General features: G+C 36.9%; 1 protein-coding gene across 1 annotated transcript in view; it reads right to left on the reverse strand.

The window, feature by feature from the left end:
* Window positions 1-27963, reverse strand: part of LOC150077456 (dynein axonemal intermediate chain 7-like) — a 325962-nt gene that overhangs the window by 222849 nt on the left and 75150 nt on the right. Inside the window, exon 6 of the mRNA XM_090385907.1 lies at window positions 16289-16363. Coding sequence (XP_090242033.1) covers window positions 16289-16363 — 75 coding nt within the window. The remainder of the gene's footprint in view (window positions 1-16288; window positions 16364-27963) is intronic.

The following is a 27963-nucleotide window of genomic DNA, read 5'->3' on the forward strand; positions in this document are numbered from 1 at the left end:
TATATCATCACATGCTATTTTTTTTGTTCAACTTAATGTTTAGTCAGGCAAGAGGCAATTTCTTGTGACACTCTGGATGCAATGGTCACATCCCAAATGTACACGTAGCCAAGGTTATTTGTGACATCATGCAAACCTAAATTATAGCAGTACATATTGTGTCTATACTAGGCCTCAGAAACAGTTAAAAACAGTTAACAATATGAGCAAAAGGTTCAGAATCGTAGTGAAGTAAGTCTGACTTACATCATTTTGTTCCTAAACAGCTTGTATGATGGCGGTTATGTTTCATGTTTGTATTGTTGTAGCAAGATGTCTTTTCATATTTCGTATTTCACATTTTCATGTAGCAAGATATCTCTTAAGTTGAAATCTCAATAAGTGGAGGATTTTTAAGTTGTCTTTTAAGTTGAAACCTCGAGAAATGAAGCAAGTCAATAGGCCAACCAAGTAGACGAAGCATGCCAGGAAACTTCCTTCAAACTTATAAAACGTAAAAGGAAAGAGTCAAATAAAGTGTAATCAGAAGACTTCGCAATTTTGGTCAGGAGTATGTGAACCCAAAAGGAACACAAGTTAAGTGTAAGCAGTTTGAAAACTTATATTGTGGTTGTAAAAAAAGATGCATAGAGTCCTTAACAGAAGAGGAGAGAAGAAAACAATTTAATAATTTTATATCCACGGCTGATCTTTCTCGACATAATGCATATTTATGCAGTCTTATACATCATGAACCTATAAAGCAAAGGTGGCCTCAGATTGGTAGTTAGGGAGGAAATAAATGTACAAATCTGTCTTACATTCAAAAAGAAAATACCACAGTACGTGTTTGTAAAAAAAAAATTCTCGACACTTTTGTTGTATCTGATGGAAGGGCGACGTGAGCTTTAGAAAAAGTAAGGAAGGAGAAGTCTGTAGGAGAAGATTTAAGGTGTAAACATGTAACAGCAAAAAAGATAACTGACAAACAAAAACAGTTACTTAAGGATCATATTAATATTTTCCCAACATTTCAAAGTCATTACACTTGAAAATATAATCCGAACAGGAAGTTTCTTATCCCTGACTTGAACGTAAAAAAAATGTATGTGCTTTATTGTGAATGATGTGAGCAAAAAGAGACTGAACCTCTTAAAGAGTATTACAATAGATGTCTTCAACACGGAATTTAATTTATATTTTCATGTTCCTTGAAAGGATGCTTGCAAGGAATCTGTCCTTTCTCCTGTCAACTGTCCTTTCTTTGTCCTTTTCTACATCAATCGATGTAAAAAAGGACAAAGGGATGAGATCATTGCATCCAGAGGTTCACAAGAGATTGCTTCTTGCCATACTAAGCATATAAAGTTGAACAAAAAAAATAGCATGTGATGATATACAGAGACATAAGCACTGACCAAAATCAGAACATCAAGGTTTCCTTATCATTAATGAAACTGATCCAAGGAACTTCAGTTGAAGTCATAGACCACAAATTCATGGATTCTGGCCACTCTTACTTTCCAAATGACTCAGCACAAATTCATGGATTCTGGCCACTCTTACTTTCCAAATGACTCAGCACAAATTCTTGGATTCTGGCCACTCTACTTTCCAAATGATTCAGCACAAATTCTTGGATTCTGGCCACTCTTACTTTCCAAATGACTCAGCCTTTGGGCTGATTGAGAAAGCTGGAAAAAAACAAGTGAAAAAAAAACAAGATTATCTGTTTCCAGATGGATGGTATGAAATCTGCTAGAAGACACAACAAGTTTATGGTTATAAAGATGCAACAAGATGACTTTTTTGAAAACAGAAGCTCTTGAAAAAGGCATAACCAAATAGAAGAAGAATGTTGAAGGCAAAAATGTAAACTGGTTGAAGATACAGGCTCCATTATGAAAAAGGAAAATCTGTTCACAATTTTTTACAAGTGTACATTGGATGAAGACATCCCTTTCAGGGAATTGAATGTCAAACCCAATAAGGACGGTTGACCTAAGAGCTTGAAAAATACTGAACAAGAAAACCATACAATTTTCTAGCAACAACCAACTAACTGAGTTAAAATAAATCTACTGAAATAAATAAATAATATAGATTTATTTCAATAAATTTATTTTAACTCAGTTAGTCGGTCATCGCTAGAAAATTATATGATATGCAACCCGAAGCTCAAGGCCTGTTTTCCAATGAACAAGAAAAGTTGTATGATGGTCCTAGAGTCCTGAATTTTCTAAAGAAAAGAGACATGCTATACCTTCTCAAATACATCCCTCCAGTTCACCATGCCTTCTTTAAATGTATTAGAAGCTCAAAAAAAGTTGATGATCTAGTTCCCTTATCTGACTACAAGGAAGAAGACAAAGCATAAACAGTAGTTTGTTTGTGTGACAGCATTTTATGATTATCGAATTAGTGGTGATGACTTTTTAATTGTTTTTAAAAAAAAAATGAGAACATTAACAAAAAGCAACTATAATTTTTTTTTTAATTTTGCGACCATATTTTAATTATACATTATAATTAAATTTATGTTCATCTTAACTTTTTTATGATCATTCTGCAACAACTAAGACAATCTTAACGATTTTGACAAAAAATTCCCAATGTGGTTATTGCTCAGGTTTTTTAAAATTTTGTTTTTGTGTACTTTTTACAGGAAAAAATATAATCTCTTCTGTATGAAAATTGTAATTTTGATATCACAGCCATCTCCTTACAGTATTTACCATTTTAAAACTACTTAGAAACATAATGGTGTCAGTCAATTATATAAACACTGCTGACCAAAAAATTTAATATTAACAAAATTGTCAAGCTCATGTAAATTTTTAAAGTTTTTTTAACCTCCAGGTGTATCACAATTTATTAAAATAAATTTTTTGAGTTTTTTTTTAATGCAAACACAAAACACCTTGTTCTCAAAAATCAGAACAACTGGCTTACACCACTATGAATCCCAACCCTCCATATATTGATTGACACGTAGGCATGACAGATGATGTATTGATTGGTGTGTGAACACAACAGACGATAACATAATAGCATTAAGTGATTGACTGATGTTATGTTATGTATATAGATAAAGAATCTTTTCCAAACCTAACATTTAAGGTCAGGTTATGAAAAATAAAGAAACCTTTTCATTTTTTCCTAACCTAATCTTAAAAATATCAAAAGAATCGGTAATGGGGTTTTTTTAATAGCAAAAACACTAATGAACTCCAATAATTTGCTTTTAATAGTGAGAAAAACCTATTTACCGTTCACTTCAAAACTAATTATACACCATTCTTTACTCATAAATACACATCATAATGCCAACCAATGACTACACAGTATCATCTTATCATCTGTCACACTCACACACCAATCATTACATCGCCTATGCAACAACACATGCAAACCAATAATTTGATGGTATAATGTTATCATCTGATATGTTAACACACTAATCATTATATCATCTGTCACACCTACGTGTCAATCAATATATCATTCTCAACTTCTGCTCTCGACCAAAAATCCACACTGTCTGTTAACCGGGCGAGCAGCACTGAAGTGTGGTAGCAGCAAACCAGTTTGTCTGGTAAGTTTCCAGTAGTTTTCTGTAGTTCTTGTGTTGGCTTTCTTTACCTTAGCTGAAATTCTTAACATAAAGTGCACAGAGGTGTAACGATGCAAGTGTCAATTCCCCAAAGTACAATTTTCCAGCAGTTTTCTCTAAGCAGCATCACACAATCTCCATAGAACTGTTTTATAGTAGTCCTCGTAGTAGACAAGACTCGCTGACATCCATCACTATATCTAAATGCCAAATCTTAGCAGTCTTGAATTTAACCCCATCCTCTACAGCTGTGGGTGCAGATGGAATACCCCAGTTCATGCTCAGATGCCTGGGTCCATATATCATCCAACCCATTGTCAGCATCCTCAATGCAGTACTAACCAAACGCATCTTTCCTCATCAATGGAATGTCTATTTGGTAAGGTCACAACCGAAAATAAGAACGCCATCATTAGAGAAACACTTCAGCCCCATCTCCAATTCCTCATGTCTCCTGGAACTACTAGAAAGGACCTTCTGTCGACTCTAACAGCTATTCACATTGCAACACTATCCTATCATGTAACTGTCACAAGCGAAGGTGGTGCAATAAAAGAGTCTCCCCCCGGTTCACTGTAAGATCAAGTAGAAAAATTCATAATGAACAAAGCCCTGTGAGTCAAAAAAATACAATAAGCATGATCTTCACATTTGATTGAGATTGTCTTGTTTTTTTTTAAGACTTTTTAAGATTGTCTTGTTGTTCTTTTGAGAGTTGTAAAGGATGGGCCTTTCTGTCCAGATCATGATCATATACTCACAAATTCATCACAAGTAATCATGGAAGAATCAAAGTGTCAGCAGCAGCACTTTGATGAAGATCTTAACATGCAAGAACTCTCCCTCCAATCACCAGTGAGGATGTGAGGCAAAGTTGGCTGAAGTGCACTGCCTTCCCAACCCCTATGTTAACCTGGTTGTGGTGATGTTACTGGACAGTGACTCTGTAAAATAATGTTCCTCTATTAACTGTTAATTTAATGAATAAAAATCTGAAAAAAATTCTATATATTTTAGTTTTTTGGGTGAATTTTTACAGTTTTCATGGAGAAACACAAGAACCTGTCAGATGAGCTGACACCATCTGTTTAATTATTTTTAACTAGCAGTGACATGATACCTCACAGATGATGCATCATAATATTTTTTGACTGTTGAGGCTACTGATGCCCTAATTTCTGCTGCACAGAGCATCATAGGAAAAATTACAGTCTGGATATATTTCTTCATTGTTCTCCAAGCTTTGCATAAAGAAAGTTTTGTTTGGTACACCATCTAATGCTACGCATTTCTGTTACTAGAGCCTCATATGCTGATGGAATCTAAGTGTTCAGTCGAAAATAACTCCAAGATCTTTGTGCTTTTCACTGTGTGAATCTGGGCTCCACAGAAAGAGAGTAGAATTTTGGCTGGTGATGACTCTTTAAAGAGAATATCATCATCATCTTGAATTTACTGGAGTTTAAGCACATCCAAAACTGGAAGAAAGGTAAAAACCTAACTCGTCGATTCTATTATTTATATAATTAGTAATTTTAGTTGGATCAGTACCTTGATGTCGTCGGCATACATCAAAATATCTTCATTGCAATATCGATGAAAGATATGAATACAGCTGTGAAAAGCAATCTGCACAAAACTTGTATACTATTTTTCTAGTATATAGTATACAGTCTATACTATTTTTCTAGTATAGACTGATTTATTGTTCCTGAGGAATACAGTTCTGCATGTGAGTAAGGATCTTATGAAGGCCAGGGTATTTCCCTGAAGGTGGAAAACAATTTTAAGTGTAAGAAGTCTTTTGACGTTGATGGTATCAAAGGCTACCTCTAGGTCAATGTATAGAATGGCTAAGTCTGCTTTATCATCAAAAAGCTTAGAGTGCAAGGTTAGACATAACCAGGAGATATGGACCATTAGAACAGTTAGCTAATACATAGTGATACTGCAGGGGCTGTTGTGGAAGTAAATGCTTTGTTAGGACAGGTAGAATTGCTTTTTCCAGTATGAGTAGGGTTGAAGCTGATGATAAAGCCCAGAAATGCTTGGGTGACATAGGCACTGTCTTCTGTAATGGTCTCATGGAGTATTTGTTCTGTGTGAGGATAAATGCCTGTTTTGAGAGGATTGCACTAAAGATGTTTACCAGTGGATCAATAATATACAGACTCAGACACTTAATGATAAAATGTGTTATTGTATCCAATCCTGTGGTTGCCATTGCATGAACAGAATTTATGATGACATTATGTGTTGCCTGTTAAGTTGGATTGTTGAGTTTGGGAAGGCTGTTTTTGTTTGTGATAAGATAAAATTGGTAGTACCATTAGACTCTGGAGAATCTAGCTATGAAATCTATCCACTCTTCAAGATCTAAATTTGCAAGATGGTTCTCAAGAGAAGTTTAGATATGGTTTTTTCCTTTAACTTCCGATTTGCACCTATTGAAGATAGCCTGTGTCTACTCTAGAAGGTCTACTCTAGGAGTAGACCTTCCCAACCAGTGTGCTGCAGCACTAGTGTGTCGCAGAAAGATTATTGATGTTTCCTTGCACTATGTAGCTAATAATAATAATAATAATAATAATAAAATAATAATGTGCTGTAAGAGATTTAATTTTTATAAAATTTTCATAGTTATCAAAAATCAAATCCAATTTGTATAACCTGTCAAAATTTTATTGGTTTGTAATTTTATTATATGAAAAGATATAAGAACCTAATTGGAATGAATTGTGGCATCACTAACCGGGTATATTTGAATACAATTTCCAACAACTCTGATTTTAGTTTATAAGCACTTTAGTTTGATCTTTGTTGGAAGCATAAAAATCACGTTTTCTTTCTTTTTTTATATTTCCTCTTTTTTTTAAACTTAAATTTGAAAAATATCTTTTTAATGAACCCAAAAAAATATATATAAATCATTTCTTATGCAAGAAAAATTTCTATAATTTAAAAATATAATCAGAAAATCAGCATAACACTTTAAATAAATGATAATATTTTTTCTCTTATCTTTGATAAAAATATATTTTTATATGAAAATCGAGTTGGCTATCACCGCTTAAACGCAAAAAAATTATTTTACTTACTTTATTTCAATTTGTTTTTTGTTTTGCATATTGGTTTTTTCGAATTATTTTGGTCCAGCTTTCACATTTTTCTACTGAAAATTTATATTGTATAATAAGTTATTGCTTACTTTTAGAAATAAAAATCAATGTTTATATCTAAAAATAAATAATTGTTCAAAATATATTTATTAAATTGCTTCATTAAGTACCTTTTATTTAACCAAATTTAATTTTTGTAGATATTTATTTTCCACCCATAATGGAAAACTTTTTGAAGAGAGCTATAAAGTCACCAGATTCATGGGCCAAACAAAGTAGTCCAAAAAATAAAGCCGGTATTGAGGAATATATGAAATATGGATTGGTATGCTCCAATAATTCCTCTATTCCTCAACTCATTATGTCTTATTGCCTAGAAGAGTTATCAAATGAAGCAATGGTACTAAGTAAACTATGACAGATCCTTACCACGAAACATCCATCATGTGCAGAAAAAGATTTGAATCGTTTTAAGCGTCTTCAAACATAAAATAGGAAGTAAAGTTCTTTTATGAATCCAATTACAACAGTATCAAATCAAGCTCAAGAGGCTTTGTTATGTTATGTTGTTGTTATTTGGTTTTTAGGAGCATTAACAACTAAGGCCATATGCTCTGGGAATATGCGGTGGTCATTCCCTGACCTTTCCGCATCCTCCATATTTGGTGGTGACAGGCTCGAACCCCGGTCTAATCAAGAAGCGTGTGCTACGCACTGCTGCTCTTTCCCACCTGGCTATGGAGGCACCACCTCAAGAGGCTAGTTATAAGGTCAATTGGTTGCCAATCCAAAATGCCTCATACAATTGCAGAATCGCTTATTTCACCAGCCTGCATTGAAATTGTTGACACTATGCTTGGGGAAAAAGAAACAAAGGAAATTGAAAAAGTGCCACTTTCGAATAACACTATTAGCAGGCACATTGAAGACATATCAGATGACATAGAAATAAAATTAATTCAGAGAATTATCAAATCTAAAAAATTTTCTTTGCAAATCGATGAATCTACAGACATTAGTACCTATGCTCAATTAATAGCACTAAGAATCACTGAAAAGATATGCTTGAAAGAACATTATTTGTTCTGTAAAGAACTGCCAAATCACACTACTGGGAATAAAATATTCAAAGCGGTAAATGAATACTTTGAGATAAATAAGATATCATGGAAAGACTGCTTGTGTACTGATGGTGCAGCTACAATGACCAGAAGGGTTAAAGGTTTTATATCAAGAATTCATTCTGAAAACCCAGAAGTTCATGTAATAGAAGTTCAGTAAAAGAAGTTCATTGTTTTATTCAAAGAGACTCTCATATCTAAAAGTTTGCCTGTGGATCTGAATTCCATATTACATGATGTTATTAAGATGGTGAATTTAATAAAATCCAAACCGTTAAAGTCACGTCTGTTTTCAGCGTTGTGGGAAGAAATGGGATCGGAATACCACTCTCTGCTATTTAACACTGAAATATGTTGGCTTTGTGATCTAAGAGAAGAGTTCAAAAAATTTTTTGTGAATAATTCTTACTTTGCAGATTTAATGAAGAATAGTTATTTGCTCCAAAAACTAGCTTACTTAACTGATATTTTTGAGCACCTGAATGAACTAAATCGAAAATTGCAAGGCTCACATGAAAACATACTAACATGTACAAACAAAGTTTATGGATTCAAAGAAAAATTCAACTTTGCTGCTATTCAACTTTGGAAAAATGAGGTTAAAAACAGATCGCTAATGATGTTTAATCAGTGTTATAATTTAAATCCTAAAGAAGAATTATTGGGATTAGTAGAGCAACATTTGTGTTTGCTTAAGGAAAAACTTTATCACTATTTTGAAATAGTGATGAAGTTTTACTTTATCAAGTATTACTACATTTTTCAATAATGTAGTAATTCTTTTTAAATTATAATATATCTAAATTACCACTCTTATACCACTTGCTCTCCATGTGGTATAGGAGTGGTAATTTATAATATATCTAAATTACCACTCTTATACCACATGGAGAGCAAGAGAACAAAGGTCACTGCACAAGCACCCTGGATTCAGGATAGGCAACCGACAATATTCTTATTGGCTAACTATATGAATACCTTACCTATAAATGTATTGCTGACTGAGCGTTTTGCCCATTTATATCTGAACGTCCGGCAGGAGGATTTAGTCAGCAGGTAAGAAGTTTATTTATTTAATTAAAAATAGGTTAACCATAATGAAACTGAAAATAGCTCACTGTAACATACAATTGTTCCTTTTGATCATAATCATAACTTAGATATGCTAATTCCTAATTTGCTAATTTGTTATTATAACCTAGAACTTTTCATCTATTTTCTATAAATCAGAATTGATCATATGTAAATACATCTTAGTTGTTATTTAGATCTGCTCAATATAAAATATAAGTTATTTTTGTCTTCCAACAACAAGGTCTGATGATAGATATTGGCAAGATACCTGAAACGTTACTCAATGAATATTAGTTTAGGTAACACCTAAATAAAATATATTAAAAACTCCACGTGGTATAAGAGTGGTAATTTAGATATATTATAATTTAAATGGATAGAAACCATGTAATGTCCTTCCCTAACCATATTAATAGTAATTCTTGATGTAAAAAAAATTGACTGGATTCAAAATCCATTCGCATTATCCCTAGAAATTCCAGCATTACATTTATCAATGAAAGAAAAAAAAGAGCTGTTAGATTTAAGAAATTATCGCACCATTCAAGTACAATTTAAAGAAATTGAGTTATCTGAATTTTGGTTAATGGCAAGAAAGGAATTTCCTTCAATCAAAGAAAAAGCAGTTGACACTTTTCCATTTGCAACCAACTATGGTCCTTGAGGTTGTCACAGACATTCTCTCAGATATGCCAGACAAGCTGTGCTTGCTACCTGGGAGTCTAAAACACTGATGGAACTGATATTCAGGTGACACTCAAGTCAAGTGACGACCCAATTTCGGTGAAGTCCGGACAGTCTGTGAGAGCCAAATCCACTGCTTGCACCTTCATGATAGTGGGACAGTTAAACCCTGGGTATAACCTCCATGCACATGCACACTGTTGGTCACCACCCAGGAGTGAACTAACGTAAGCAGAGGTCGAAGTGTGGCACCCACACCACATGGAGGAATGCTGCCACTCTGTGCTACCAAGCAATACTAGGTGGAAGATGACTCTCATCAACCAGTGAAATACCACCACTTTGCTTATCGGAGGTTTGAAGTGGTGGAACCCATGTTTAGTCTGCAGAGCTAAGTTCCGGTCACCCCTTCCCCATCTCTTCCATCATGCAGTATGACTGATGACTTTTGAGGTTATGATGAACATCATGGTGAGATACAATTTTCCTTACATTTCGAGGGTACAGCTCTAAAACGGTATTCGCAGGCCGGCCGCTAGTTAGTACACCGGACCGAACCTATTGGTAACTCTTTAGGAGACTTCCGGATCACCTAGTGTATAATCTTGCTACCTCTACTCTGCCAGATAGTGACTGGAGGGAGTCTGAGTAGTGTGTATGAGGGAGGCATTGTCGAGGATCTGGGTATATTCTTACCATGTGTACACCATATCCAAAAATTTCATTACTTCATACAGCATGTCCCCCCCCACTATTTCTTACTATTGCATACACCATGAATTGTCAAACTAATAGAGCAAGCTTATCTGCGAAAAGATCTAAACCTCCCAAACACTTCCTAGTTCATTTCACAAATATATGTGGTTTCAATTCTAATCTCAATGATGTCCATTTCCACTTGCAGTCTGCTAAACCCCATGTACTTTTTCTGACAGAATCTCAGTTATCGGTTGATTCAACCACTGCTCATCTCAGTTGCCCAAATTATTCGCTGTATGATTCCTTTTGCCTCAAAGGTGATACTTGTGCATATGTCCATTCCAATATTCCCTGTCAGAGAAGGCGCCTCCGTAGCCAGGTGGGAAAGAGCAGCAGTGCGTAGCACATGTTTCTTGATTAGACCGGAGTTCGAGCCCGTCACCACCAAATATGGAGGATGCGGAAAGGTCAGGGAATGACCACCGCATATCCTGGAGCAATATGGCCTTAGTTGCTAATGCTCCTAAAATCCAAATAACAAACAACAAACAAACCTGTCAGAGACTTGGTAATTTGGAATCTCCCCTTTTCGATCTTCTCTGCCTTAAAATCTCTCTACCTCGTTCCGTAAAATTCATCTGTTGTCTCTACCATTCTCCCAACTCCACTAATCACTTGGAGCTCTTTGACTTCCTCTCTTTGCAACTTGACTTTCTCCAGTCTAGCTTTCCTAACAGTGAGGTAATTTTCCTTGGTGATTATAATGTTCACAACTCCAGCTGGCTTCTGTTTTCTAGTCACATTAATTCAACGATTAAGTCACATTAATCTCGACCAGTTGGAAACAGTAATCCTTGGTCGGATTACTGTTTCCAACTGGTCGAGATGCTGAGACTTTTGCAATTACTAATGACCTTGAACAGATTGTTAATTTACCTACAAGAATACCAGACAATCCTATCCATGCAGCCAACACACTATCTTTTTCTCACAAACAACCCTTCTAAGTACACAGTCAAAGCGAGTGGTCCTTTGGGCACCTCAGATCACAACTTGGTGATTGTCTCTTCTCCAATGGAGCCTTTATCTAATGGCTATTCCCAACCTCATATTGTTTGGCATTACAAGAATGCAAAATGGGATAACCTGCGAGAGGCACATTATAGCCATAGATGCTTATGTGCCATTAAGCCTCCATAACAACAACAACAACCTGCGAGATTTCTTTTCTTCTTTCCCTTGGCCGGATTACTGTTTCAAAACTTCTGATGTCAACATTTGCTCAGATCGTGTCAGTGAAATTATTCTTGTAGGAATGGAATCCTTCATTCCACACTCCACTTTAAAATCTCGTCCTTTATCTAAACTTTGGTTTTCCAATAAATGTGCTACGGCTCTTCAAGAGAAGAACATTGCATATTATAATTGGCTTGTTTCCAAATCTTCAGTTTCATTTTCTGCCTATACCAAAGCTTGCAAAAATTGTAAAGCTGATTAAGTTATTAATCAGTCCAAAGTAGATTTTGAACAGGCTAAGAGTAGAAAACTTGCTTCTTGCCCTAATGGTAGCCGAACATTGTGGTCTCTTGCAAAAGCTATTGGCTGCAACTTTTGCCCATCTCTGCTACCCCCTCAGTCAAGACCAGATGGTTCTATTGTCACTTCAGCCAAGGATAAAGCTGGCATGCTCGCATCCCATTTTTCTTTCAACTCATGTATTAGTGATCTTGGTAAAACACCTCCCACCATTCCCAGCATGCTCCATTCAATGCTTCCTGTGGTCTTCTGTTAAAAGGATGTCAGAAGAATTTCGACAAATCTTGATGCTAAGAAAGCTCCAGGTCCTGATGATATTTTTTCACTTGTTCTCAAAACATGTGCTCCTGAACTTACTCTTGTTCTTTGTCACCTTTTTTCACTTCCTTATTCCAAAGGTGTTTTTCCTTCTGCTTGGGAATTTGCTCATATCCAGCCAGTTCCTAAAAAGGGTGACAAATCCCTCCCATCCAATTATAGTCCCATTGCAATTACTTCTATTCTTTCTAAAGTAATGGAGAAATCAATTAACCGCCAACTCTTAAACTACCTAGAAACCTTCCATCTGATCAATAATCACCTGTATGGATTTCATCAGTGTCGATCCACTGGTGATATTCTGGCTTAAGTTACCCATTTATGGACAAATTCAATGGAAAAGTTCGGGGAAACACAGTTGCTCTTTACATCTCAAAGGCTTTCGATCGTGTTTGGCACAAAGGTCTCCTAAACAAGCATCCATCTTATGGTTTGCCAACTGTTTTTTGTAATTCGTTATCCAGTTTTCTCTCTGATCGCTCACTGAGAGTGATGGTAGATGGCTCTCTGTCTTCTAACTTTTCCACTAATGCTGGTGTCCCCCAAGGTTCAGTTCTTTCCCCCACTCTTTTCCTCTTGTATATTAATGACCTTCTTCCATTGACTGGAAATCCTATCCATAGTTTTGCCGATGATAGCACATTGCATTTCACTTTGAAGATTGAGAAACTTTGTCCTGCTCAATCAAGCTTCAACTTCTCGAATATCCGCTACCAATTCCTTAAATGCCGATCGTCAGGTAATTCTCCAGTGGGACAAAGAAAACTTAGTTGATTTCAACCCTTCTAAAACTCAATCTTGTCTTATATCTCGCAAAAAGGATTCTTCTGCTCCTATGCTTATCTTTAGTGACACTCCGATTTCTAGGCAAAATGATATATCTCTTTTGGGGATTACCCTGACTTCTAATCTCTCTTGGCACAAGCACATTACAAATATTGCTTCCTCTGCATTTAAAAAACTTGGTTTTCTCTTTTTACTTTTCTTCCCAACAGCTGTTCACTCTGTACAAACTGCAAATCCGCCCTACAATGGAATATTGCTCCCACATTTGGGGCGGTGCTCCCAAACCCTCTCTCAGGCTTCTAGATTTCATTGGACGCCTGCGTAGCCAGGTGGGCAGGAGCAGCAGTGCATAGCACACGCTTCTTGATTAGACCGGGGTTCGAGCCCGTGACCACCAAATACGGAGGGTGCGGAAAGGTCAGGAAATGACCACCGCATATCCCCGGAGCAATATGGCCTTAGTTGCTAATGCTCCTAAAAAAACAAAAAATAAATAAATAAATAAATAAATCTAGATATCATTCAGACGAAGGCAGTTAGGTTAATTAATGACTCCTCTCTAACAGAGTCTCTCCACTCACTGTCTCATAGACGTACTGTTTCTGCTGCATGCCTTTTCTACAGATACTTCCCCGGCCACTGTTCTTCTGAATTGGCTTCTATAATTCCTGCTCTCTCTCTTTCAAAACAGTCCGAACACGTGCCGCCACCAGCCAACATCTATTTACTGCCCAACTTCAAACTCACAGAACCAACTTTTCATCTTCCTCGTTTATTCATTCAACTGCCGTTTTCTGGAACAACCTTCCTTCCTTCATACATATTTCCCGAAAATTACAGTCTACAGAAGTTCAAGTCTAATGTCAACAAATATCTTTTGTCGTTTTCTCAACCTCCAACCCAAGCAAGGTACTAAGTACTATAGGTTCTAATACCTGTAATGTTTGGGGTTTTTATAAAAAAAAAAAAAGAAAGAAAAAAAAACTATTTGTGTGAACAAAGTTTCTCGTCGATGGTGACTATCAAGAATTCAAAGATATCATAATTAAAAAGTCTGAATCAGGAGTTACCCATAGCCATTTTACGAATAAAACCTGATATAAAAATCTTATGTTCACAAAAGCAAGTGCAAGTTTCTCATTGGTGACTATCAAGAATTCAAAGATATCATAATTAAAAAGTCTGAATCAGGAGTTACCCATAGCCATTTTACGAATAAAACCTGATATAAAAATCTTATGTTCACAAAAGCAAGTGCAAGTTTCTCATTAAAAAGATGTTTAAAGATTTTATTTTGAAGTTTTGTATGAATTTAGTATTAAATATTTAATATCTTCCATAGTATTTATATTTTACTTTTCTTATCATAATTACATATATAACATAAAGTAAATGTAATAAATTTTTTCACAAAATCCTTATAGACACCCCAAAATCTGCCCCAGTTTGTCTCTGTGTAGCATACAAAAATTACAATTTTCCAAGTGTGCCTGGTGCAAAAAGGTTGGGAAGCAGTACCCTAGAGTACGATACCCTGTCTTGTAGAACTTGATTGTTTCCAAAAGTTTTCAAGTAAAAATGGCCTTCAGTTGCAGGGTCCACCATGACCTGGACCTACATGTAATGTTAACATTTCTGGATGCTGCAAATAATGGAACAGTTTTTAGCCTTTTTTTTTTTTTTTTATGAGCTCCACTGCAAGATCTACAGGATAATTTTAAAGTTTATCCCACAGGATGCTTTGTGCTGCTATCAAGCATTTCTCAACATTCAAGAATTTTGGAGGGATTATCCTTTTTTTCATTTTTCACATTTGGAATTGAAATTGGGCATCAGTACCAGTACAAAGAAAATAATTGGCTCATAGTCTAATATCAATGCAGTTTTGGGGTTAGAATCTAAGTTACACTGAGCAGAAGTCAGGATTAAATCAAGTGTATTCTGCCCTCTGGGTGGTTGATCATTTATTAATTTTAAGCTAGCAGGGGCAATCATTCTGAGCAATGCTTCCAGTAACATGCAGATGCAGATGTTGTTGTTGTTTTGTTTTTTAGGAGCATTATCAACTAAGGCCATATTGCTCCGGTTCGGTGGTCATTCCCTGACCTTTCCGCATCCTCCATATTTGGTGGTGATGGGCTCGAACCCCGGTCTAATCAAGAAGCGTGTGCTATGCACTGCTGCTCCTTCCCACCTGGCTACGGAGGCGCCTGCAGATGCAGAGTAAGATTGAAATCACTGCATATTATATGACAGGCTGACATATGCAGCCTTTTCATCAGCCATCCTACTGCAGAATTGACAGTTTCCTAATCTGGACTGTGTGGTATGTAACTGCTAAGTTGATTAATATGGAATTAACCAAAATTGCTATCAGTAAAAGGCTACAAACTGCTGCATTTGGCTAGAAGCAGAGTATACAAATTGTGCCTTTGCACCTTTAATGAACATGGCTATGTCTCCTCCTCCTCCTCCTCCTCCTCCTCTGTAACATGAGCAAGATGTAAAAAAGGTCTCATACCTTGCATCACACAATTGTTTCTTGCACTGATTCAAGCCACGTTTTTGTAATGCAAACAATGCCTACCATTTCAGAAAAGTGTATTTGCTCTACAGTATTCAATTTATTGCAGATACTATGTGCATTCTGGTAGAACACTAAGCATGGTTTGCAGTACAGATGCTGTTGAAGGTTTCTCCTCAGCCACTCTACCCTAGTTTCAAACCATAATAAGGATTTGAATTGGTTTGACTACGGGAGTAAAATTGGTGTAGATGCATGTGGGAAATTTTTGTCTGGGCAGAATAGCTAACAGAAGCAGTGATGGGTCAGCTGGCAATAGAGTGGTTCTGCTTTGTAGTAGGTAAGCTTTTGCTACGGTGGTTGAAGACAGACTCATAAAAAAAAAAAAAAAAGGGCAAATGATGGCTCCAACTGGCCAGGTCAATTTAAGTTTCAAAATTGTAAAATCTAAATGGTAAGTACTTGGTCTGATTTTAACAGGTCAAATATAACAAAAAAGTCCAGATAACAAATAACCTCAAGCCTAAACCTAAATAAGCAAGACAGACAGACAGACACAAATAAGCAAGACAGATCCTGGTGTGAAGATATACGAAAAAGTGCTCTTTTTTTCTGTATCGCTTCACTCTGTTACTTACATTCCTTGTCTCATATTCATTATGGTCACTGGGTTCTTTCTGTCTACCAGTGGCCCTAGTCCATGAAATAGGGCCACTGATAGACAGAAAGAACCCAGTGACCATAAGTGGCCCTAGTCCATGAAATACTTTTATCTTTATCACTTTCTTCCTTTTCATATACTATACATTTTCTATATATATATAATTTTTGTTACCTCTTTCCAAGTTTCTTCTGTTTTTGAATCTAATTCTGGACAATTAAGTAAAGCTAATTCCACTTCTTCAATTAGCTAAAATACATAAATAAAACATACATTTATATTAACATCTTTAGTTCCTATTACTTGAGCTGAACTATGATTTCAAGAATAACATAATTACGAATTATTATGTTATTTTTTATGAATTAGGTATTTCTTATTGTTTATGATATAACAGGGCATAATTATTCATGCAAGTAATTCAAAAAATGACACTCCCCAGCCAATGAACTACTGACTTAAGATTTAATTACATAGTGCTCATTAATAATAAACACAGAATACTTATACGACAAAAATAAACTAAATACAATGAAGCCTGTTTAGGAGAAACCTACTCTAAGATGTTTTCCCAGTCAACAAGGAAACCCTCAATAACATGTTGAAACTAATCCCCCCCCCCTTGAAATTTTGTACACTGGTAGGCACTGTAAAGAGAAGATAACATTCAAAAAATTAGCAGCCAATACAAACTGTATGACACAAAAATGTTTTCCCAAATTTTAGTGCAAAGATAATAACACAAACAATTTAGTTAACGTGCACAGTGTGTTACATTTCAGACAGATTACCAAATAGTAATATTTCATTAATTTCACCAAAAAAGAGCAAAAAAATTTCTGCAAACAGAAAATGTCATTTCTGCACATCTACCACATTGCCTATTTATTCCTCCAATCAGCACACGGTAACAATCATAATATCCAGTGCTTTGGCTACAATATATTTGCAAAACTTAAGCCTTTCTTCATAAGAGCAACCCTTTGTTCCATTCGCTTGCCCTTCTCTGTACTCGTTCCAGCAGCTCTACATCCTTCTTGAAATGAGGCCTCCAGACCTGTAGACAGTACTCAAGGTGTGGCCTGACCATGGCCTTATGCAAGGGAATAATCAGCTCCTTATCCCTGCTAGAAAAATTCCTGTATATCATTGACAAGACACCATGAGCTACTCTTGCAGCCGATCTGCACTGCTCAGAGAACTTCATATCTGCCTGCACAATTACCACCAGGTCCGTTTCATTCTCTACCACTGTCAGTGTAGTACTACAGAGTTGATACGTTGCTCTGGGGTTGCTGTTTCCCATATGTAGTACTTTACATTTGACGATGGTAAACTTCATTTGCCACCTCTCAGCCCATCTGCTCAACCTTTCCAGATCCTGTTGCAGCAGCATAGCATCAACAGTGTCCTTAACAACCCTGCCAACCTTTGTATCGTCTGCAAACTTGGACATTAAGCTTGATATACCATCTTCGATGGTATATCAAGCTTAATGTTGTTTGATATACCGTCATCAATATTATTTATAAATACAGAAAATAATAATGGACCCAACACTGAACCCTGAGGGACTCCACTAATAACATTAGTCCACGATGAGCAGTGTCCATTGATTACCACTCTCTGTCTTCTCCCCTTCAACCACCCCTTTATCCATAGCAGCAATTTGCCTCCAAAGCCACACTGCTCCAATTTGTGCAGCAGTCTTCCATGTGCAACAGTATCAAAAGCCTTTCTAAGATCCAAGTATATAATATCAAAGTTATTCCCTGCGTCCAGCTCTTTTGTGACTGCATCATAGTATCCAATCAAATTGGTCAGGCAAGACTTCCCCTTAACAAAACCATTCTGTGTCCGAGCTATAACTGAAGTCTTGTCTAGATGATCCTGCAGTGCTTCTTTAACCAGTGCCTCCATTAATTTTCCTGGAACAGAAGTTAAACTCACAGGTCTATAATAACTTGTGTCAGCCTTTGATCCTCCTTTGTGAATTGGGGTCACATTCGCACATCTCCAGTCTATGGGTACCTCCCCTGAGTCCAAGGAAGCTCTCATAATTATGACTAAGGGTTTCCTTACTTCCTTTGCTGCCTCCTTTAATATAACTGGATAGATCCCATCTACCCAGGTGCCTTTTCTTGTGTTTATCTTCTACAATTTCTCCTCCACTTTACTCTCAGTTATTACAAGATTATCTAGCTTACTGCCAGAGTTGAATACACCTCTGGCATTCCCCTCGCTGAATAACTCCTCTTGTGTGAATGTCGATACAAAATATTCATTTAGTTTGTTAGCTACCTGAGCAGGATCATCAACAGTTGAACCATCTATATCCAATGGACCAATCTGATTCATCCCCTTCCTTCTAGAGTTTACATAAGTAAAGAACTCTTTGTTGTTTTTTCTTTGCATCCTTTGCCAAAGATTTCTCATAATCTGCCTTTGCCTGCCTAACCTCCTTTGTGACTTGGTTACAGACCAGCTTATATCTATCAGAGGCTTCTATGTCACGTGTTAATTTATATGTATCCCATGTATTTTTCTTCTCTGCCATGTGTCTCATTAGTTCATCTGACATCCATTTAGGCCTAAATCTTGAACAATATTTCTTAGTTGGTATGTAAAGCCTAGTAGCTTCCAAGATAAGTTCTTTGATTGCTTCCCATTTTGAATTTGCTGTTGGTAACATTATCAGTTGGTCCCACTCTATAGAATTTAAATACTGTCTCAGACCATCGTAATCGCCTTTACGAAAGCAATAACCCTTCACTTTACCCCTGATAGTAGAGTTACCTCTTTCAGTAAATCCCACTTCGGCACACTGTGATCACTACCACCTAGTGGTTCCTTTATCTGCAGATTCTTAATGCATGAAGAATCACTACTGATAATCAGATCAAGTATATTACTCCCTCCAGTTGCCTCCCGAACATGCTGATGAAAAAAAAGAATTGTCCAATAAATTCACAAAAGCTTTGCTAGTGTGTGAGTGACCAAGCCACAAATTCCAGTCAATATCTGGGAAATTAAAATCCCCCATTATAAGACTCTCTGATTTACTGGCCCACTCTATTTCCCTGTACATTTTCTTATTATACTCATCAGAGTCATTAGGCCTATAGCACACTCCTACTCTCAATTTTGATCTCCCAATGCTTATGTCACACCAAAGTGACTCAACACTGCACTGTCCAGCCATGTCGACTGGCTTCACTTCCTTGGATTTTATGTGTTTCTTAACTAATAGCATAACCCCTCCTCCCTTCCTATCCTGTCTATCCTTTCTGTAGACGTTGTACTCCCCAAATTCCAGTTCTGCATTCCTTATATCTGTGTGAACCAAGTCTCTGATATCCCAACGCCTTTGATGCTTTGAGCAATACCTCAAATTCATCAAATTTATTTACCAAACTCCTAGCATTGGTGTACACGCAAGTATAAATGCACCTGTTATTATTCTTAGCTACCCTAACACAACCCATGTGTTTACTTGTACTGCGATGACTCCCACCAGTCACTGAAACATCCTGCATCTTGTTTTCCAGGCTTCTGCTCATTCCAATATGCAGTGCAAGAATCACTTTCACCTTTGCCAATGGCTACTGTTAATCTATTAGTCCATGTATCCCCCCAAGCTAGTAGTTTTCCGACCCACCTAATACTGCCTCGATAGCATCAGAAAATATTCTTGCACTCTTTCTATTTAAGTGTATCCCATCCCTGTAGAAGCAGACCCTTCTGTTAAAAAGTACAGACCAGGCAGAAAAAAATCCTACCCCTTGAGCCTTGCACAATCTTTCCAGGGCCGAATTCATTGATAAGGCTCTCATCATACACTCCCTCCTATCGTGTCTGGGCAGAATTGCAGACACTTTCAAATTCAACCCTAATTGACGGCTTTTTTTCAACAGTGACCTGTACTTGTTAAGTAATTCTGCCGGTCTCCTACTCTTAATATCATTTGTGCCAACATGTACAACTATATCACCTTTTGTGCCCTTAAAAGATGATATCCGCTCTACAACGTCATCAACCTTTGCACCTGGTCCTGTTCCACCTATCCTTTTTACAAAGCATGATCCCCATTTCCCTGACAATAGAGTCACCAACAACTACTAGTTCCTGTGGGACCAGTGCATTCTGCCTTGGGGGTTGCCACTGTGTTGCGCGATGACCAAGTCAAGCCTAGCCTCTTGGGTCTTCCTGGTCTTTCCTCATCTTCTGTGCTTGTTCTCCCCCTCCTGAAATCCACCACCCACGATTTCACTGTGCTGCATGAAGCACTCCTTGGCCACTGTTTGTTTCAATTCATCATAAATTTCTTTGGCTCCCATTTTCTTGGAGAAAAGGTACTTGATGATGGCTCTCTTCTCAACTTTGGAAAAACTCACACTTTGCGTCACCATGGTCACTTCAGACTTGTAAAAAAAAAATTACTACTATCGGGAAATTAATGAAATTTTGCACATGTTATGAGACATTGGGTAACAACATACTAAAAGGATTTTCATCTATTCAAATTTTTTCCTTGTCAGGCCGGAAACTTATCAAAATCCCCTCGTATGTGTGTAGTCTGAGCAAGAGGCATAAATTCAAATTGAGCAACATGGTTTTGGGACAGATGTTATTATTATCCATATGGTGCCAAGAAGCCTGAGGCTTATGCTGCACCAGCCAAAAAAAATTCCCGAGTTACCCTCAGAGAGAGAGAGAGAGAGAGAGAGAGAGAGAGAGAGAGAGCAAGAGTCAGAAGTAGAAAGGAATCACCAAGAAAGAGAAGAATGATGATATCCAGCTGAGGACTCTGGGTGTGGCAAGCCCATACTCACCAGATGTGAGCCACTGCAGTAGGTGTAGAAGTTTGCCCTCAGCCAGTGGGTAGTTGACTGATGGAACAACTTTCCATATGGTGTTATAAAAGTAGGTAGTTTGAATAATTTCAAGGAAGTACTAAAAAACTATTATAAGGATTATACTATTATACTATTATTTATATGGTGATATGAGAAGTGTTTTTATTTATTTATTTTTTTTTGTTGATGCTATATAAGCTTGCTATCTTGCATCATTATTGTTTGCCACTACTAATCATATATGAATTTCAGGAGGAAGGGAAAGATTTTTGATATGATGTTATTAAACACTTTCTTATAAGAAATCTAGTGTCTACTTCCAAAATATATTCTATAAGCTTAATATATTCTTACTTTTCACTCATTTAAAATGTCCTTGTTTAAAATTATTTTTAAGCTTATCCATACAATACATATTTACTAGTTTGAATACTAACACATAATTTAAGAAAATAGCATTGTGTTGTATTATGTTAATCTGTTTTTACTACTGGAAGAACCCAACTGTTCCCTCCGCCCCAGCAACAGAGGATAGGCTTAAATTCTTTTGAAACAACAACAACTAAGTTTATTCACCTTTTCACCTTAAGTTACTATAATATAATTTTGAATCAAATAATGATATTGTTGTACACATTGGCACTAATGACATTAAGAATAAGCAATCTGAAGATTAACTTAACAGGTACAGGAAGTTAGGATTAAATTTGAAAGTGTCTGCAGTTCTGCCCAGTCATGAAAGGAAAGAAACATGATGTAATTGATTGACAGCCTTGTCAATCAATTTGGTCTTGGAGAGACTGTGCAAGGCTCACAGAGTAAACTTTTTCTCAGCATGGTCTGTGCTCATTCACATGAAAGACTATACTTACAGCAATGGGACACACTTAAATAGAAGAGTTTAATGAATAGTTGTTGATACTAAAAGAGTCAGTGGTACATGAATCAGAAAACTGCTAACTTGTGGGGGAGGGATATACAGACTAATAGTTTTACAGCAGCTGTAAGCAGAGGTACAACTGAGGTGAAACAAAGAGGTGATAGTGGGACACACAGCAGTCAGGAAAACAAGATCTTTGTATACTAGGAGTATAGTTAAGAAATTTTAGGAATCTGAAGTGTTAGTTAGGTCATCAAATGTAGGATTGCAAGGATATAAGAAACATGGTGCCACTCAGAGGGTATGCAGAATTTTAATATGGAAAATAGAAGATTACAGAGAGAGGACAGACAGGATGAATGGAGATTAAACTCATGGTTAAGGTAAGACAAAGCAGTTATCACGGTTAAGATAAAATAAGGCAGTGCACCCAGTTGACACAAGCAGACGGTGTATGCTAAATTAGTTTGGTGTGGCATAGTACTAGAAAACCAAAACTGAGGATAGGAGTATGTTATAGGCCAAATGACTATGTTGAATATAATCAAGAGCCATAAAAACATTGAGTAAGCCAGTAAATCAGATCGTCTTATAATGCAGAACTAACTTTCCAGATATTGACTGGAACTTGTGGACTGCTCACTCACACAGTAGCAGAACCTATCTGTATTTATTGGAAGACTGCTTTCTACACCAGCATGTTAGAGAGGCAAAGGAAAGCAATACTCTTGATCTCATTATCAGCATTAAGAATCTGCAGATAAAAGAACCACTAGATAGCATTGTTCACAGTGTACTAATGTGGGAAAGATGTAACTAATGTCAAGGCTAAAAGGAAGGGACTTTGCTTTCATAAAGATACCTACAATGGTCTTAAAAAGTTTTTTAATTCTTTTCAATGGATCAATTGATAATGTTATCAAATGCAAACTCTAACTGATAATTGCAATGAGAGATAATTGCAGAAGCTATCAAGATTTTCACTGCCAACTAAGTAATACTGTTCACGGTTTAGAACAAAATGGAAAAATGATGAATTGACATGACTAGTGACAGAGAAGAAAACTACATGAGACAATTATAAATTGCAAGAAAGTAAGCTTATATAGCATTAGCCAAAAAAAAAAAAAAAAACAACACTCTTCCCATTTCACCCATCCATTCACTCCAAATGTTTGTCTAGTTCTGCTTTGAACTTATTTAAGTTGCTGACCTCCACTACAACAGATGGAAGTTTGTTCCAACTATCAACCACCAGCTGGCTAAAGGCACATCTATTCTACAATTGTCTTTCCTCAATTTGAATTTATGCCCCCTCAAGTGAGTAATCTGAGCAAGAGGAACAATTCCATTAGCACTGAGCTTGCTCAATCCATTCAAGGCCTAATACACCTCAATTAGATCACCTCGCAGATGCCTAGTCTCCAGAGACTGCAATTTACAGAACGTAAGCCTTTCTTGGTAACACCAACCTTTTGTTCCACTCACCAATCTCGTTGCCATTCTCTGTACTAGTTCCAGCAGCTCTACATCCTTCATAAAATGAGGCCTCCAGACCTGTATACAGTACTCAAGATGTGGCCTGACCATTGCCTTTGACAAGTGGACCCTTTATCCCTGCTATTGTTGTTATTTGGTTTTTTAGGAGCATTACCAACAAAGGCCATATTGCTCCGGGGATATATGGTGATCATTCCCTGACCTCTCCGCATCCTCCATATTTGGTGGTCACGGGGTTGAACCCCGGTCTAATCAAGAAGCGTGTGCTACGCACTGCTGCTCCTGCCCACCTGGCGTTATTCTTGCTGGCAAAATTCCTGTATATCATTGACAAGAAAACCTTCTGGGGAACTCTACTAATAATTAGTGGAGTTCCCCAGAAGAGCAGTGTCCATTGATAACCACTCTCTGTCTTCTCCCACTCAACCATCCTTTTATCCATTGTAGCAATTTGCCTCCAATACCACACTACTCCAATTTGTACAGTAGTCGTCCATGTTCCACAGTATCAAAAGCTTTCCTAAAATCCAAGTATATGATATCAAAATTATTCTTTGCATCCAGTTCCTTTGTCACCACATCATAGTATCCCATCAAATTTGTCGGACAAGACTTCCCCTTAACAAACCCATGCTGTTCCTGAGCTATAACTACAGTTTGTCTAGATGATCCTGCATTGCTTCCTTAACCAGAGACTCTATTATTTTCCCTGGAACAGAAGTCAAACTAACAGGTCTGTAATGACTCATGTCACCCTTTGATCCCCTTTGTGAATTGGGGACACATTTTCACATCTCCAGTCCATGCGGACCTCCCCAGAGTCCAAGGAAGCTTTTATAATTATGGCTAAGGGTTTGCTTACTTCCTTTGCTGCCTCCTTTAATATAACTGGATAGATCACATCTACCCCAGGTGCCTTCCTTACGTTTAACTTCAACAATTTCTCCTCCACTTTGCTCTCAATTATTACAAAATCATGTAGCATCCTGTCATAGTTTGATAAACTTCTGGCATTCCCCTACTTGTCTTTTATTTCCTCGTGTATGAATGTAGATGCAAAATAATCATTCAGTTTATCAGCAACCTGAGCATGATCATCAATAGTCAAACCATCTATGTTAAGTGGACCACTCTGATTCATCCCTTTCTTTCTAAAATGACAGCAAAGAGTTCTTTACATAAGTAAAGAACTCTTTGCAGACTAGCTTTATATCTGCCATAGGTTTCTGTGCTGCCTGATAATTTATATGCATCCTATGCATTTTTCTTTTCTTTTCTTTTCACAAGTCACATTAATTCATCTAATATCCATTTAGGCCTAAACCTTGAACAGTATTTCTTAGTTGGTATGAAAAGCCTAGTACCCTCCAAGATTAATTCCCTGAAGGCCTCCCATTTAAAATTCGCCTTTGGCAACATCATCAGTTGGTGCCATTGTATAGAATTTGTATGCAATAAAGAATTTAAAAAATCTTTGAGACCGCTATAGTCACCTTTACAAAAGCAAAACCCCTTTCCCTTCCCCCTGATGGTAGTTACATCTTTAAGTAAATCCCACATCAGTCCACTGTGATCACTGCCACTTAGTGGTTCCTTTATCTGCAGATTCTTAATACATTAAGAATCACTGCTGATAATCAGATCAAGAGTATTACTCCCTCTGTTGCTCTTAGACATGTTGCTGAAAAAAAACAGTCATCCAATAAATCCACAAAAGTCTTGCAAGTGCGCGAGTGATCAACCAACAAGTTCCAGTCAATATCTGGGAAGTTAAAATCCCCCATTATAACACAATCTGATTTACTGGAACACTATTTCTTTGCACAATTGCTCACTATACTCATCAGATTCATTAAGCCTGTAACACCCACCTACTCTCATTTTCCCTTACCCAGTGTTTATGTCATACCACATTGTCTCAACATTGCATTGTCCACCAATGTCAATTGGATGCACTTCCTTAGATTTTGTGTGTTTCTTAACTAACAGCATAACCTCCTCCTCCTCCCTTCCTGTCCTGTCTATCCTTTCTGTACACATTGTACTTCCAAAATTCCAATTCTGTACTGCTTATATCCATGTGGCACCACGTCTCTGATATCCCAACAATATCCGCTTTTGATGTCTTGACCAGCACTTCAAATTCATCAAATTTATTTACTATACTCCTAGCACTGGTGTACACAACCCATTCCAATTACCCTAACACAACCCATGTATTTATTTGTTCCATGATGACTCCCAGCAGCCCTTGAAATCCACAGTACCTCGCTTGCAGGCTGCTGCTCATTCCAATAGAAGCAGTGCAAGAATCACTTTCACCTCTGCCTGTGGCTACCATTAATTTATTAGTCTGTGAATCCCCCCCCCGAAAGCTAGCAGTTTTCCGACCCACTTAAAACTGCCTCGATAGCATCAGCAAATATTTTGCACCCTTTCTATTTAAGTGCATCCCATCCCTTAGAAACAATCTCTCCTGTTAACAAGCACAGACTGTGCTGAGAAAAATTCTGTCCCATGAGTCTTGCACAATCTTTCCAGGGCCAAACTGATTGACAAGGCTCTCATCATATACTCCCTCCTATCATGTCTGGGCCGAATTGTAGAAACTTTCAAATTTAACCCTAACTTGCAACTTTTTTCCAACATTGACCTGTACGTGTTAAAAATGGATTTGTTAAGCTGAGATCCTGTTTGACCAATCTGATTAGCCACTAGGAACAAAAGAAACTGGATGGAAAAAATAATTTTGGCATCAGACTTAGATTCCAGCAAAGCTATCGATACTGTTCCACATAAGAAACTATCATACAAATTGAAGCAGTGTGGTGCTATGGATAAAAAAACAGAAACCTACAGTAAGTATAAACTAGTTGGCAAAAATGTTACTAATAAGGTTAGGCAAGCCAAGCTAGAAATACAAAGAAAAGTAGTAAACAATTCTTTACTTATGTTAACACTAAAAGGAAAAGGTTAACACTAAAAAGAACCACCACATTGGTATACTAGATGTTAAATGGTATAAATATTAATTATCCTGTTCAGATTGAGGGCAGACTGAATAATGTGCATCTACATTAACATGTAAAGAAGTGTTTGGAGATGGGAATACCAGAAGTATACTAACTATACCAATAATTAGGTGTATAAGGCCTTGAATGGATTGATCAGGTTCAATGCTGTGGGATTCTTCCTCTTGCTCAGATTACAAACCTGAAGGGGCATAAACTCAAATTGAGGACGATAGTTGTCGAACAGTTGTCAAAATTTTCCTTTAGCTAGCAGATAATTGATTGCTGGAACAATCTTCCATCTGTCATTGTGGAAGCTGATAGCTTAAATAAATTCAAGGAAGAACTTGACAAACTTTTGGAGTGAATGGATGGGTGAAATAGGAAGGGGCTTTCCCCCCCCCTTTGGCTGATGCTACATAAGCTTGCTTTCTTGCATCATACACCTCTGCTAATGCTATCGGGAAGTAAATGATTCTGTGATAAATGAGAAGAAAAGTTAAGATAGAGAAACTGTTGACTCTAAAATAAATAAGGTGGCTAGGGATGATGAAATCTATTCAATTATATTAAACGCAGCAGCAAGAGAGGTAAGCAAAACTTTGCCAATAATTAAGAGAGCATCCTTGTATTCAGAGGAGGTCCCTATAGACCGGATACTTACAAATATTTCTGTTATTCACAATGTGGGAATGAAATATGAAATGTGTAACTACAAATCCGTAATCTTGACTTCTGTTCCAGGAAAAATAATGGATTCACTGGTTAAAGTAGTAATACAGGACCAACCAGACAAGAATGCACTTATAAGAAATCACAGCATGGATTTGTTAAGGCAAAATCTTGTCTGACCAATCTGATTATCCACTAGGAACAAAAGAAAAAATAATTTTGACATCAGACTTAGATTCCAGCAAAGCTGTCGATACTGTTCCACATAAAAGACTACTATACAAATTGAAGCTTTGTTTGTTTGTTTGTTTGTTTGTTTGTTTGTTTTGGTTTTTTGGCGCATTAGCAACTACGGCTATAATGCGCCAAGACTAGGTAATATTTAAATAAATTTTTTTTTTTTTTTTTTTTAAATTCTCGGTGGCCTAATTAGTAAGGCCACCATGTCCAGATATATGATAACATATATATTAAAAATAAATCAATAAAGAGGTAACAATAACATAAATTTTAAATACAATTAAAAACTTTTATTGATTTAAAATAGCTAAAAACAGCAGATACGTTGTCATTGTCGGATAAAATCTGACTGAGTGTATACGGCTCAGTCAGATGGTTAAAAGCGGTAAAACGGATATTGCTAAAATCTGGACAGTCAATTAAAAGGTGTCTAATCGTTAAAATTGTGCCATAGGACACACACACATAGGAGGGTCATCAGCCCTCAGCAAAAAAGAATGAGTCAAATGACTATGTCCTATGCGGGTCCGGGCAAGAACAACTTCCTCCTTACGATTCCTGCGCAGACTAGACTGCCACGGTTCAATTACAGGCTTTATACAATATAGTTTATTGCCAGTCTGTCCATTCCACGAGTCCTGCCATTGGGAGTATATGTTTTGGTGTATTATTTGCCTGTATTCTGTATAG

This window comes from Mastigoproctus giganteus, chromosome 12 (genome assembly GCF_048544385.1).
Source record: "Mastigoproctus giganteus isolate SK-2022 chromosome 12, ASM4854438v1, whole genome shotgun sequence".
Lineage (NCBI taxonomy): Eukaryota > Metazoa > Arthropoda > Arachnida > Uropygi > Thelyphonidae > Mastigoproctus > Mastigoproctus giganteus.